The sequence below is a fragment of the Salmo salar genome, chromosome ssa17 (assembly GCF_905237065.1).
Source record: "Salmo salar chromosome ssa17, Ssal_v3.1, whole genome shotgun sequence".
Lineage (NCBI taxonomy): Eukaryota > Metazoa > Chordata > Actinopteri > Salmoniformes > Salmonidae > Salmo > Salmo salar.
Genome location: NC_059458.1, coordinates 60,259,206 through 60,273,040, shown reverse-complemented (window position 1 = coordinate 60,273,040; position 13,835 = coordinate 60,259,206). Strand labels below are relative to the sequence as shown.

The 13,835-nt window shown below is 44.7% G+C and overlaps 1 protein-coding gene across 2 annotated transcripts in view; it reads left to right on the top strand.

Moving 5' to 3' along the window:
- LOC106576221 (carbohydrate sulfotransferase 11) overlaps positions 1–8,162 on the top strand; it is an 80,412-nt gene extending 72,250 nt beyond the window's left edge. For both annotated transcript variants that reach the window (XM_014153261.2, XM_014153262.2), the window contains exons 3-4: positions 684–913; positions 2,801–8,162. In XM_014153261.2, the coding sequence (XP_014008736.1) occupies positions 684–913; positions 2,801–3,425 (855 nt within the window). In that variant the 3' untranslated portion in view covers positions 3,426–8,162. The remainder of the gene's footprint in view (positions 1–683; positions 914–2,800) is intronic.
- The last annotated feature ends 5,673 nt before the right edge of the window (positions 8,163–13,835 follow it).

Sequence of the window (13,835 nt, the reverse complement as noted above, 5' to 3'; positions counted from 1 at the left end):
GCTTTTTGTTTGATCATATTTCCCATCGCTGTGCTATAGACATGATCTCTTCAATGGCTAATTGATCTTAACTGGCAGAACCTGTCACACAGTTATATTTAGTTGTGCAAAGCATCATTTGTTCACGTTTACTCAGATGCCATATACTGTATATACGTGTCACTTGATAAATGGTTCATGGAGGGGTTCAAGTACTAACACAAGGCTTTTAGTTTGGTTAAGTCCTGAGAGCATAGAGGTGGTCCCAGACAGGAGTTATTTTAGCAACCCTCCTCAAAGGCCTAGCCCTATTCTCTACTCTCTGGTATGGCATAGAGCTGTGGCACTGACTGGCTGTCGTGCTGTGTGTGCACGTGCATGTGTCTGAGAATGTGCAGCGATCGATTTAGAGTCCCCGGGGAAACAAGGGAATTCCCTGAAAGGGTCATTCAGGGTACAGAGCAAAAACAATCACCAGCTCTAAGAAAATATTCCTGTTCTTTAGATCAAGAACATCACTTCCTTCTCTCCCCTTTCCATTATTCCCTCCCTTCTTCCCCCATCCTTCTCTCTTTACTCTGAAATGTTAATATGGGGGTCAAGTGAGCTACTGTTGTATGAAATGAGAGCTATGCATATTGTATTAGTCAGCTCCCCATAGATCATCATTTGTATTCCAGAAGATTAATCCCCCCACCCCCCAGTCTGAGTTTTCCAGTGCCGCCATCCTCCACCAGGGGAGGAGAGACCGTGTAGCTGAGTCATGTCGGGCCCACAGTGCATCCAGCCGCAAGCGCAGGGTCCTGACCCCCGGTGACCTCAAACACCTGGTGGTGGATGAGGAGCATGAGCTCATCTACTGCTATGTCCCCAAAGTGGCCTGCACCAACTGGAAACGCGTCATGATGGTCCTCACGGGACGCGGCAAGTACAGGTCAGTAGCATAGGAAACTACTATTAAGATTTGAGATAAAATGCAAGACACATTTTCTGAAAGGGACACAATAAATAAACGATTAAAGATGTAAAAAGCTGAATAGTGGATAATGTTGTTTTATTTTATAATACTACTACTGATACGATTACGCTGTCACAAAACATTAAGAACACCTTCCTAATATTGAGTTGCATCCAGCCCTTTTGCCATCAGAACAGTTTGTTGGGTCATGGACTTTACAAGGTGTCGAAAGTGGTCCACAGGGATGCTGGCCCATGTTTACTCCAATGCTTCCCACAGTTGTGTCAAGTTGACTGGATGTCCTTTGGGTGGTGGAGCATTCTTGATACACACGGGAAACTGTTGAGCATGAAAAACCCAGCAGCGTTGCAGTTCTTGACACAAACCGGTGTGCCTGGCATCTACTACCATACTCCATTCAAAGGCACTTAAATCTTTTGTCTTGCCCTTTCACCCTCTGGATGGCACACATACACAATCCATGTCTCAATTGTCTCAAGACTTAGAAATCCTTCTTTAACCTTTCTGGCGCAGGCGTTCCACTAGCAACCCACCTCGACAACATCCGGTGAAATTGCAGAGCGCGAAATTCAAATTACAGAAATAGTAATATTTAACACTCATGAAAATACAAGTGTCATACATCAGAAAAAAGCTTAACTTCTTATTAATCCAGCCGCTGTGTCAGATTTAATTAAAGGCTTTACAGCAAAAGCACACCATGCGATTATCTGAGGACAGCGCCCCGCACACAAAACCATTAAAAAAAAATTTCAACCAGGCAGGTGCGCCACGAAAGTCAGAAATAGTGATAAAATAAATGCCTTACCTTTGAAGATCTTCTTCTGTTGGCACACCAAAAGGTCCCAGCTACATCACAAATGGTCCTTTTGTTCGATAAAGTCCTTCTTTATATCCCCAAAAACTCAGTTTAGCTGGCACGCTTCATTCAATAATCCACCGGTTTCCCTCCTTCAAAATGCATACAAAATGAATCCAATAAACTTACCAAAAACTTACCAATAAACTTCTCCAAACAAGTCAAACAACATTTATAATCAAACCTCAAGTACCCTAATACGGAAATAAACAATAAAATTTAAGACGAAGAATCATTATTGTCTTTACATTTACGTCATTTAGCAGACGCTCTTATCCAGAGCGACTTGCAAATTGGTGCATTCACCTTATGATATCCAGTGGAACAACTGCATGCATCGCTTACTGGAGATAAACAACAAAGAACACGCTCTCATCCATGCGCGTGAAAACACTACAGCCAAAATGGGAGCCACTTAGAAAAACTACAAATTCTAGCTCATTTTTCCAAAAACAAGCTTGAAACTCTTTGTAAAGACTGTTGACATCTAGTGGAAGCCCTAGGAACTGCAATCTGGGAGATTTTCCCTTCATATTAAACATGACAGCCATTGGAGAAAAAAACAATTCTGGATGGTTTCTCCTTGGGTTTTCGCCTGCCATATCAGTTCTGTTATACTCACAGACATTATTTTAACAGTTTTATAAACTTTAGTGTTTTCTATCCAAATCGACCAATTATATGCATATCCTAGCTTCTGGGCCTGAGTAACAGGCAGTTTACTTTGGGCACGCTTTTCATCCAGACGTCAAAATACTGCCCCCTTGACCAAAGAGTTTAACAAGTGACATCAACAATGGATCATAGATTTCACCTGGATTCACCTGGTAACTCTGTTATAGAAAGATCAGGTGTTCTCAATGTTTTGTATACTCAGTGTTTATAACTGCTGTTACTATTACTACCACTACAATTTAGATACTTTTCATTGTTTGTGTTGTTTTTATTCTGTTCCTCGTGGTCTTTATTTCTCTCCATCCCAGTGACCCTATGGAGATCCCTTCCAACGAGGCCCACGTCCCGTCCAACCTGAAATATCTGAACCAGTACAGCATCGCTGAGATCAACCACCGCCTCAAGAGCTACCTCAAGTTCCTGTTCGTCCGGGAGCCCTTCGAGAGGCTCGTCTCCGCTTACCGCAACAAGTTCACCCTCAAGTACAACTCCTCCTTCCACCGTCGCTTCGGCACCAAGATCGTCCGCCGCTACCGCAAGGACGCCACGCAGGAGGCGCTGCTCAACGGCGCCGACGTCAAGTTCCGGGAGTTCGCCGAGTATCTTGTCGACCCGGCCACCCAACGCGACGGCCCGCTCAACGAGCACTGGCAGACGGTGTACCAGCTGTGCCACCCCTGTCACATCCACTATGACCTGGTGGGCAAGTACGAAACCCTGGAGGAAGACGCCAACTACGTTCTGCGGCTGGCGGGGGTGGGCGAGTCGCTGCGCTTCCCGACCTACGCCAAGTCCACCCGCACCACAGACAGCATGACGGCCCAGTTCTTCAGCAACATCAGCTCCCAGCAGCACAGCCAGCTCTTCCAGCTGTATAAACTGGACTTCCTCATGTTCAACTACTCCACGCCAAGCTATCTGCGACTGGACTAACGACTAGAGGACCAGGACATGACTAGCCAGCTGGGACTCTGGGCACGATCCACTTTTATTAAGAGAAGAAAAAAAGAAATGAGAGAAAGAGAATAGATATTTTTGCTAAAGATTTATTCAAAAACTGTCAACGCTGTTTCTGGGGGGTGAACAGGAAGGGCTGAGGTGAATGGGAGGGACAGAGATTGAGGAAAGGTGCTGGATCCGATTTGACGTGAAAGATTCTTGGTTATCCAATCAGCATTGTCCTGAAGGTGATAAAGGAGGAAGTGGAGATCCTATAGCATCAGAATGCAGGGTTCGGCTGGAGCTGATGTCAGAGGTTTTCTAAGAGGGGACATAGAGGAGAGAAGCAGGACTCCTGGAGAGTAGTCGATGTGTGTTCTGTATGTACATAAGATGGGACTCTTGACCAATTAGGCTGCTTTGGAATCTGCACAGCAAAGGGTGGCCTCGCATGCACGTGCCCTGGCCCCAAAGCATCATGGGAGCTGAGCTTATTTTATAACGAACAACAACGAAACTCCGTCAAATTGTAAAACACATCCATGTCCTTCAGTGTGCTGCATCCTGGGTGTGTTTGAGAGCGCCCACCAATTATACATTTGATAAGTAAACTGGCTCTTGGCTCCACCTCAAGCCCTCCTCATTATAGCTGGCTATTGACTTTGCTCTAAAGACCTCTAGAACCATCAGGCGTAAACAGTGGAGCTATAATTTACAGCCAACTGCTCTAAAGTAGTAGCTATGCTGTCAAGATCGCCATCGTCATAGGTGAAAAGAACTCCTGAATCCTGAGGTTTGCCAGGTGAGGCCCCAGACTCCCACAGCAGGATCTGAAAAGGCGGCCATTTTAGAAAGACGCTGAGCACCCTCGAGGCTTTGAGCCACAGGAAGTGGTCAGAAGGAGTGATTGACAGGTGTTAGGTGCCTCCCACTGACCCAGAGAGGAACTGAAGAAGAGATGGCCCGTGTGGCTGTGAAAGGGTTTAAGGGACAGGATCTCATAAACCCGCCCACACCACGCCCCAAAACCAGGGAGGAGGGCCATAACCCTGCGCACGGGCCATGCCCATTACCCCCTCCCCCCCTCGACTACCAAACATGTATTTTAGTAAATTAAGTCTATCTTTTTTTATGTTCTTGGTTTTATTGTCTTATGAAAACATTGCTGCGAGCAGCAATAAAAAATATTATTTAAATTACTTTTACTGTCGGGGGGTGGGTGTGGTGGATGAGAGAGGAAGATTAAAAAAAAAAAATCTTGGCAGATGAACGTTTTAGTATAATTTTTTTTTTTAAGATAAAATTGTTTTTATGAGTTTTGTTTTTCATGTTTTTTGTCCTGAGTTGCCTCCGGTACACTGTTAATGATAACATTTTAATTGTCTTCCTTTTTCCCGAAGGGCGTACAATACAATAAAGTTAAGTCCATGGCTTTGGTTTCTCTGTGCGTGAGAGCTGGGATATCCCATGGGATTTAGAGTTATTCCCTCTCTCCCCCTTAATCAACTGAGTCTGATGCCAAACGGTTGGAACACTGCCAATGACAGAAAGGGACAGTCAACTCAACTCTTATCAGTACTTTTCGGGAAACATCCAATAATTTACAAAACATTTACAATCCTGTGATTGAAAACAAACTCTAGCATGAGAAAAGTATTCTACATACATATGTACATCTACAGTGCAGACTACTGCTCAGGATCAGAAACAACAGCAGTGGTTGCCTTGATAATGATCGATAATAGAACCGTCTACCTTTGAGTCTGGCGGTGACACTCAGGTCTGTGTCCCTCCTCCTCAGGTTAAAGTGCACTGTAATCCTTACTCTGTGTAGTCTATGGGATCACAGAGAGTCGTATACACAGTGCAGGAGTGGGCGACGGAGGGAGAGAGAGGAGGCAACTTAATTAGCCAAGCTGGGAGGGAGGGAGAAAGCGCGTCCTATTTATTCTTTACACCCCTTTGTCATTCTTCCTCCATTCAGGCTTCAAAGAGAGAGGGACGTTTATTGGGAAAGTTGTGTATTTTTATATTGCTAGGTCTGAGCAGAAGTAACAGCAGCACAGAAGAAATGATCACTGCTATATTCATCTGTCCCTCTGACTGTTAGTTTAGACAGGCGTGGTGACTAATGACAAGCTCACCTCATTCTGTCATAGCTTCTAAAATATTGGTGGCAGTTGTGTGTGTTTGCATGTATGTGTTGTTATAATTAGCAACTGGTTTGGAGGAACAAGGCCCTTCACATAGCGCTCTGATAGAGGAATGCTATTGGTTTGGCCTACATCTCCGACCCCATCCACTTACAGAAACAATGGGCGCATTCTGAGCTCTCCCTTCTCACTCACACACACACACACACACACACACACACACACACACACACACACACACACACACACACACACACACACACACACACACACACACACACACACACACACACACACACACACACACACACACACACACACACACACACACGCAGATGCCACGCAGCCTCTTACTCAGCAGCTGTACTCTAGTGAGGGTTGGTAAGTGAGGTACGGAGGGAGAGGGGGATGGTTGGGTATGGACACATTTAAAACACCACACACTCAGCTTATCTCTAACTGCCTATTTAACCTCCAAAATGAGACACTTTACTCAAAGGCTTCACAACTCTGCAAACAGTTATGGAGTCCTCTCCTCTTTACTCCAACCTCTCTCTGAAAATGGCCCCATATAAAAACAGAAGTGGGTTTTTGGACAGTGGCAGTGATTTCTACCCTCACAACAGGAAAAGGGCAGGCTTCTTATACAAACAGAGCTGTTAAAATCCCACAGAAGCCCAGCCTAACGATCCCTGTGGAAATACTGACCTGATTCCCCCCCAAAATATATTCTCTATTCTTATTCCATTTCCTAGCTCAGTCTACCTATAAATCCACCTGAATCCAATTCTGACATGTCCATTTAGTGTTCCTGTGCTGTAAGTATTTATTGACGAGTGTACGGGTATATTTATGTTGTTGGAGAACGACGTCTATTGTTGGACTGAATTACATATTTACTGTGTTGCTAAATGCAGAAGCACAGGAAGTGCACGCTCCTCTGCACATAGGTAAACATATCCACTCCAGGGCCAGGGGTTTCTAGCCAGAGATAAGCATGGATGGGGCCGTTATCTGTCAGTGCTTTTTTTGGTAAATAGTTTATCTTTCTGTCTATGAGATATTCTTATTCAATCAGTCTCTGTGCAACAGTGAAAACCTCCCCATAATGCCCATGAAACATCCTTTGTGTTACACATAAAAGGGTCCCCATGATGTTTCCTGCTGTTACGAATTAGCCCTTTGGTACCAACTCTCAGACCATGAGGCTTTTCAGAAATGTTCAAAATATTGCCAACTGTTGAAATCACTGGAAGGTTGTTAGAGCAGATCTCCCACTCAACTGCACAGAAACCAAAGCCTGGAATGGTAATAGAGCTCTTTTATTTTCCCTGTCTTAATTATGGTTTTCTATGTTGTTCTGTTGTATTCCTCTGTCAGCAACACTCCACAGCCGCTTTCACACTTTTCATTGACCTCATAGAAATATAACATATAGATAGAACACAGTTTCTTAGATATGACCTGCAGCATACGTGTGTTGAATGGAACCATGATAATTTTGTTAATTTCAATGATTATGTCCAATCCATTCTATGGTTGCCTCCTACATAGCCTATAGTACATGACCACAGGGCACTCCAGTCACCACAGACAGTACCTTTTATAGGGTCACCACAGACAGTACCTTTTATAGGGTCACCACAGACAGAGTCAATGGATGCTGAAATGATCTGTGCCTTTTCATTCCTCTCATTGGAGCACTTTACTGTCATCTGATTGGTAAGTCCACACACACACTCTCTCCCTCTTCAACTGTCAGATTCAAGTTGAAAAACAGCATCCACACACGAACACAGTCAGATCACCTGTAGAGAGACTCTTGTGACCACATCAAGAAGGTTTGCAAATAGAGGGTTTTTGAAATGCTTGCTCTGCTCAGATCTTCCCTCCTCTCCTAAGCCTTCAGATACAGGATGGTTTTCTGTGGCTCGGTGTTGCTCAGAGGTTGTATGTACACCCTTCAAATCCACACTTCAACCCTCAGATCTCTGTGTGCTAGTTTCAGTGTTCTCATCCGTTTCCAGATGGTGAGTGTGTGTTGAGGTGTGTTCACTTAAATCAATGTTGTTGACAGTCTAGACTGGCTACTCTGCTGTTAGATACCATGTCATCGGCCGGCTTGTGTCGGAGAGGTCACTATGTGCTGTACCAACGAGTGTGTATCTGAGCTGTGTGTGTGTGTGTGTGTGTGTGTGTGTGTGTGTGTGTGTGTGTGTGTGTGTGTGTGTGTGTGTGTGTGTGTGTATATATATATATATATATATTGGAGGTCGCTCTGTACTGTATTGTACCTGCGCTGCCTTAAAGTAACTCCATGAACTCAAAAAGCCTACATTGTATTTATTCATTCACCAACGACTACCCATCACATTCCTCCTGGTGGTCTCCATGGCAACACACCTGGACTTTTCTCACGGGACAGACTGTCGGTTCATCATCAAGGCCCTCTCACCAGAAACATGAATAATTGAATATATCGACTGCAGGTAGTGGGAGAGGAGTTGTGATCCCCCAGCAGTGTTCCATGGTTCATTCTGTCTGATGTTTTCCCAATAAAACGCCTCAGAAACTCAAACCCAGATGCCTCGGACTACTGGTTTTTTCACTCTGCAGGCAAGCAAGCGTGCGAACAGACACAACAAACACACCAAATTCTATATATCAAACGCTAATCACACACACACACACACACACATATATTTGTTACATTATCACTCACTGCCCAGTGGTTTCATGGGTATTCTCTGGTTGGCATGGATATCGTCTCGCCAACCCATGCCACCCGATGATTCCAAGCTTGGCATTACAACACATGCCATCTGTTTTGTTTGTGAAAAGCCTTCACATGCCGGTCTGCCAAAACAATTTTGTGGGTTACCGTGGTTACTCCTGAGACATTGCTGTGCTCCAGGATGGACGTATATTCATGTGGAATGTATAATGTACAAGCTGTCATGTGTGGTCCACATTGGTGTGCAGTAACTGAACTGGCTACCTTTGATATTTGTGGAGATGAAAAGCTCAATCTCCTATACGAAGAGAATGACAATACATGTGAAGCAGATGGTGGTCCAATGGTAAGTCCCTGACTCAAAACCAAGAGGTTGTGGGTTCAAACCTAACTTTGTGTATGTTTCTGCAACTCTCAATGTCAACTATACAAAGAGAATGGTAAGAAGTGTGAAGGAGTCGTGTGTCTCTGGCGTAAGTATCTTGCCCCACAAACTACTGAATACAACAGGTGTAGACCTTACCGTGAAATGCTTACTTACAAGCCCTTAACCAACAATGCTTTAAGAAGTTAAAAAAAAAGTGTTAAGTAAAAGATAGAAAATAAAAGTAACAAATAATTAAACAGCTGCAGTAAAATAACAATAGGGAGGCTATATACAGGGGGCACCGGTTAGTCGAGGTAATTGAGGTAATATGTACATGTAGGTAGAGTTAACGTGACTATGCATAAATAATGAACAGAGAGTAGTAGCAGCATAAAAGAAGGGTCTGGGTAGCCCTTTGATTAGCTGTTCAGGGGTCTTATGGCTTGGGGGGGTAGAAGCTCTTAAGAAGTCTTTTGGACCTAGACTTGGCGCTCCGGTACTGTTTACAGTACAGTAGCAGAAAGAACAGACCATGACTAGGGTGGCTAGAGACTGACAATTTTTAGGGCCTTCCTCTGACACCGCCTGGTATAGAGGTCCTGGATGGCAGGAAGCTTGGCCCCAGTGATGTACTGGGCCGTACACACTACCCTCTGTAGTGCCTTGCGGTCGGAGGTCGAGCAGTTGCAATACCAGGCAGTGATGCAACCAGTCAGGATGCTCTCGATGGTGCAGCTGTAGAACCTTTTGAGGATCTGAGGACCCATGCCAAATCTTCTGTCTCCTGAGGGGGAATAGGCTTTGTCGTGCCCTCTTCACGACTGTCTTAGGATTGTCTTAGTATGTTTGGGCCGTGATAGTTTGTTGGTGATGTGGACACCAAGGAACTTGAAGCTCTCAACCTGCTCCACTGCAGCCCCGTCGATGAGAATGAGGGCATGCTCGGCCCTCCTTTTCCTGTAGTCCACAATCATCTCCTTTGTCTTGATCATGTTGAGGGAGAGGTTGTTGTCCTGGCACCACACAGGCAGGTCTCTGACCACCTCCCTATAGGCTGTCTCATCGTTGTTGTGTCATCGGCAAACTTAACGATAAAACCTCCTGGAAAAAAGTGGACAGTTTTTCCAGGAGATTTTATCCATGACTGTTGCTTTTTGTAGGAGAGGGAACCCCAGGTATTTACCCCATGATATCTACCAGCCTTCCCCCATTACTGAGTGTCAACACAACTACACTCAGGAGCTGAGCCTGGGATTGAACCTACAACCCTGTGTACTAGAGGAGAGATCGTTACCTGGAGAGCCAGTGGCACTTTCACACTCAGAACACTTATCTAAACTAGCTAATGACAGACATTTGACAAACTGTGAAAGTACAATTATAACTGGTGTAAAGCTGCTGCTATGCTGATGAATCAACCAAATGCTGAGTCACTGAGGCATCTGCTATTTATTGCACCCTGTAGTTCACATAGGGGACTTTCTCAATGTCAACAGCTGGGTTTGAATCCGTCCCAATATGGCCACTTGTTCCAGTGAATGTATACAGCCTGCTCTCTGTGGAAATGTCCTGATCTCTCATTATACAGACCTTGTGCTCAGCACAGTGCTTCCTTCAAAGTGGGCACCTATGAAGAAATGGCCAGGGCCACGCAATCTATAAAAATAAAAAATAAAAATGAGTTGGAACGTTCTCATCCCTCTCTCGCCACAGATCAGTCTCTCATTAATAAAAACACAGTACCGCCTCCTACCACCTTTCTAAACTACATATCAATCCCTAATATAAGCAGAGATAACCCACCCAAAGAGCTACAATACAACGAGATACAATACAACGTTATGCAGAAATACATCCAACATCTCCCCACATACAGAGGCATTTCTCCACTCCCGTCAGAAATACATCCAGCATCTCCCCACATACAGAGGCATTTCTCCACTCCCGTCAGAAATACATCCAGCATCTCCCCACATACAGAGGCATTTCTCCACTCCTGTCAGAAATACATCCAACATCTCTCCACATAGAGGCATTTCTCCACTCCTGTCAGAAATACATCCAGCATCTCCCCACATACAGAGGCATTTCTCCACTCCTGTCAGAAATACATCCAGCATCTCCCCACATACAGAGGCATTTCTCCACTCCTGTCAGAAATACATCCAGCATCTCTCCACATAGAGGCATTTCTCCACTCCTGTCAGAAATACATCCAGCATCTCCCCACATAGAGGCATTTCTCCACTCCTGTCAGAAATACATCCAGCATCTCCCCACATACAGAGGCATTTCTCCACTCCTGTCAGAAATACATCCAGCATCTCTCCACATAGAGGCATTTCTCCACTCCTGTCAGAAATACATCCAGCATCTCCCCACATACAGAGGCATTTCTCCACTCCTGTCAGAAATACATCCAGCATCTCCCCACATACAGAGGCATTTCTCCACTCCTGTCAGAAATACATCCAGCATCTCCCCACATACAGAGGCATTTCTCCACTCCTGTCAGAAATACATCCAGCATCTCCCCACATACAGAGGCATTTCTCCACTCCTGTCAGAAATACATCCAGCATCTCCCCACATACAGAGGCATTTCTCCACTCCTGTCAGAAATACATCCAGCATCTCCCCACATAGAGGCATTTCTCCACTCCTGTCAGAAATACATCCAGCATCTCCCCACATACAGAGGCATTTCTCCACTCCTGTCAGAAATACATCCAGCATCTCCCCACATACAGAGACATTTCTCCACTCCTGTCAGAAATACATCCAGCATCTCCCCACATACAGAGACATTTCTCCACTCCTGTCAGAAATACATCCAGCATCTCTCCACAGAGGCATTTCTCCACTCCTGTCAGAAATACATCCAGCATCTCCCCACATAGAGGCATTTCTCCACTCCTGTCAGAAATACATCCAGCCTATTTCTAAGGCCCTGCCTTCTCATTGGCTATAACCCCTGTCATTAGAGGGATGCTGCTGACAGTGGCACATCAGAGGAGTGTGTGTGTTCATGTGTAGGGAAGGGAAGTTAACAGCTGCTGCGTCCATATGAGCTGTGTCACTGTGGGTATCTGTGGTTTGGGGGAACACATGTAATGTTTATGCTTAAAGGCAAATACAACACCTGACAAAGAGTTGCATCACCGCAGGACTTCAAAACTATTTCTCTCTCTATTTATGCTGTTCTCTGTCACTCTATGCATCTCATGGCTGTGTCCCCCTCGGGCTTTCATATGTTGCCACACACGTAGATGTGCGATAGCCACCGAACATTAATTTGAGGTGGGTATCACTTTCTCCCTCTTTCTGGGTTTCTTGACAAATGAGATCGATTGGGGTCTAAGTAAAGAAGAATCGATTGGTGTTTCACTTCCTCAGTAGAGTGAATGTACTAGGCTGAGTCATCGGGCCCTGCTGACAGCGTCATCGATTCTTCCCTGTCCCCCTCAGTGACAGAGCCAGTATAAAACCTACTGTAGGTTCAGAGGTGATAAAGACACGGTTAGATTATGAACCAGGACGACTGTAGACAAGAAAGACTTGAGCTGTTCTTATTATTTGAACTCTTGGCAACAGCACAGTTCAGGTCAGAAGGTTAACCCTGGCATCTGACGCCACTCCATCAGTCACCAAGGAATCTCACCCCTGGGAGGCAGGAAACTTTCTGTTTACTTCCCTTCCTCCATGTCTCTTCCCTACCAGTTATTTCCCCTCTCCATCCCATCCCTTTCTCTCTCCAGTCATAGTAGGAAAACGTATGATAACGATGATTATCATTTTAATAACCCTCATTTCGTTTAGCCCTAACAGTCATGATTATCTCTCACAGCAACACTGGGCCAATTGAGTTTCCATAGAGGCACACTGAAATCACTGGAGAGAAAATAATCAGGGGAAAAAAAGAATCTGTTTCCTATTAGCTTCCAGGGTGAATCAGCTATTGTTTCCCCTTCAGTTAGGGCAGGAAGCTCAGAGAAGAGCCCTGGAGTAGGCTTCAATGTCATGGTCCCCCTGGTGCAGACTGTACCCCTTTTCCCAAACCATAGTCAAACCTGTGAACCCAAATCCCCCCCGGTATCCCTCTCTGTCCCCCTCCCCCCAAAACAAGGTTCAGCACCCCTCGTTAACACCAGAGCGTCTAGACATCAACAGAGGCACACTGTTACATGCCCACAGAATACTGTACATACCACAAGTATGGACAATTAAGAGTGAGTGTGTGTGATGCACGTCATACAGTACATGATTCCTCTCTGTAGCCAACATTTGAGACATACCTCATAAAAACCACCTAGTGTAATAACAGTAATGAATGTCTAACATTAACTCAACAGCAACACAGTGGGAGTTCACTCTCTCAACCATCTGATGTTCACTTTTTGCAACTCCTCATTTTTTCCTAATGCAGACATTTTGTTTTAACCCTATACTGTCACAATAACATTATCCATGCTCAGCTACAGTATCTACTGAATGGTAAGGAGGCAGAAAAAGCCCATCACACACTTAACAATGATATCATTTAAAACCACACTTCCAAGTCTATTTTTCCCCATGCAGTCAGTGATTCCGGAATTTGAGTAAGTATCTACTGAGGACAGTACAGTAAAACACAAACTACAGTAGTCTAGATAGATCACATCCTGATTCCCTACTCCCTCCTATACAGTATAGACGGGAGGTGAAGAGACAGCCAAGAGTTATTCAGTGTTCTGTTACTGTGGTCTCAGAGGAGGTCCTGCTCTGGTCGTTAAGCCACGCGGTACTGACGCTTCAGAGACTCTCCTCTACAACCATGAAAATCTGCTCTTTAATGGGGCAGACAGACAGAAGCACAAGCACGCAACACAACCATGAAAATACACAAACCGCAACTACTTAGTCACGCCTTCTGACTTCACTATGAAGGAACAAAAAAACAGAAAAATGAAGGCATATTACGGTACATGGGTTAACGTAGCATGGTATCAGTACTGTCAAATATGAAAAGATAAGAGAAATCCATTGGATGGACTTAGGCCTAGTTGAAACTAAAATGTGTAGGTGGTTGGAACGCTTCTCAGCATCAGATCTACTAAGTATTGATCAGACAACGGACTGTGATGCATTCAGAAATAAGCATTAAAGGTTAA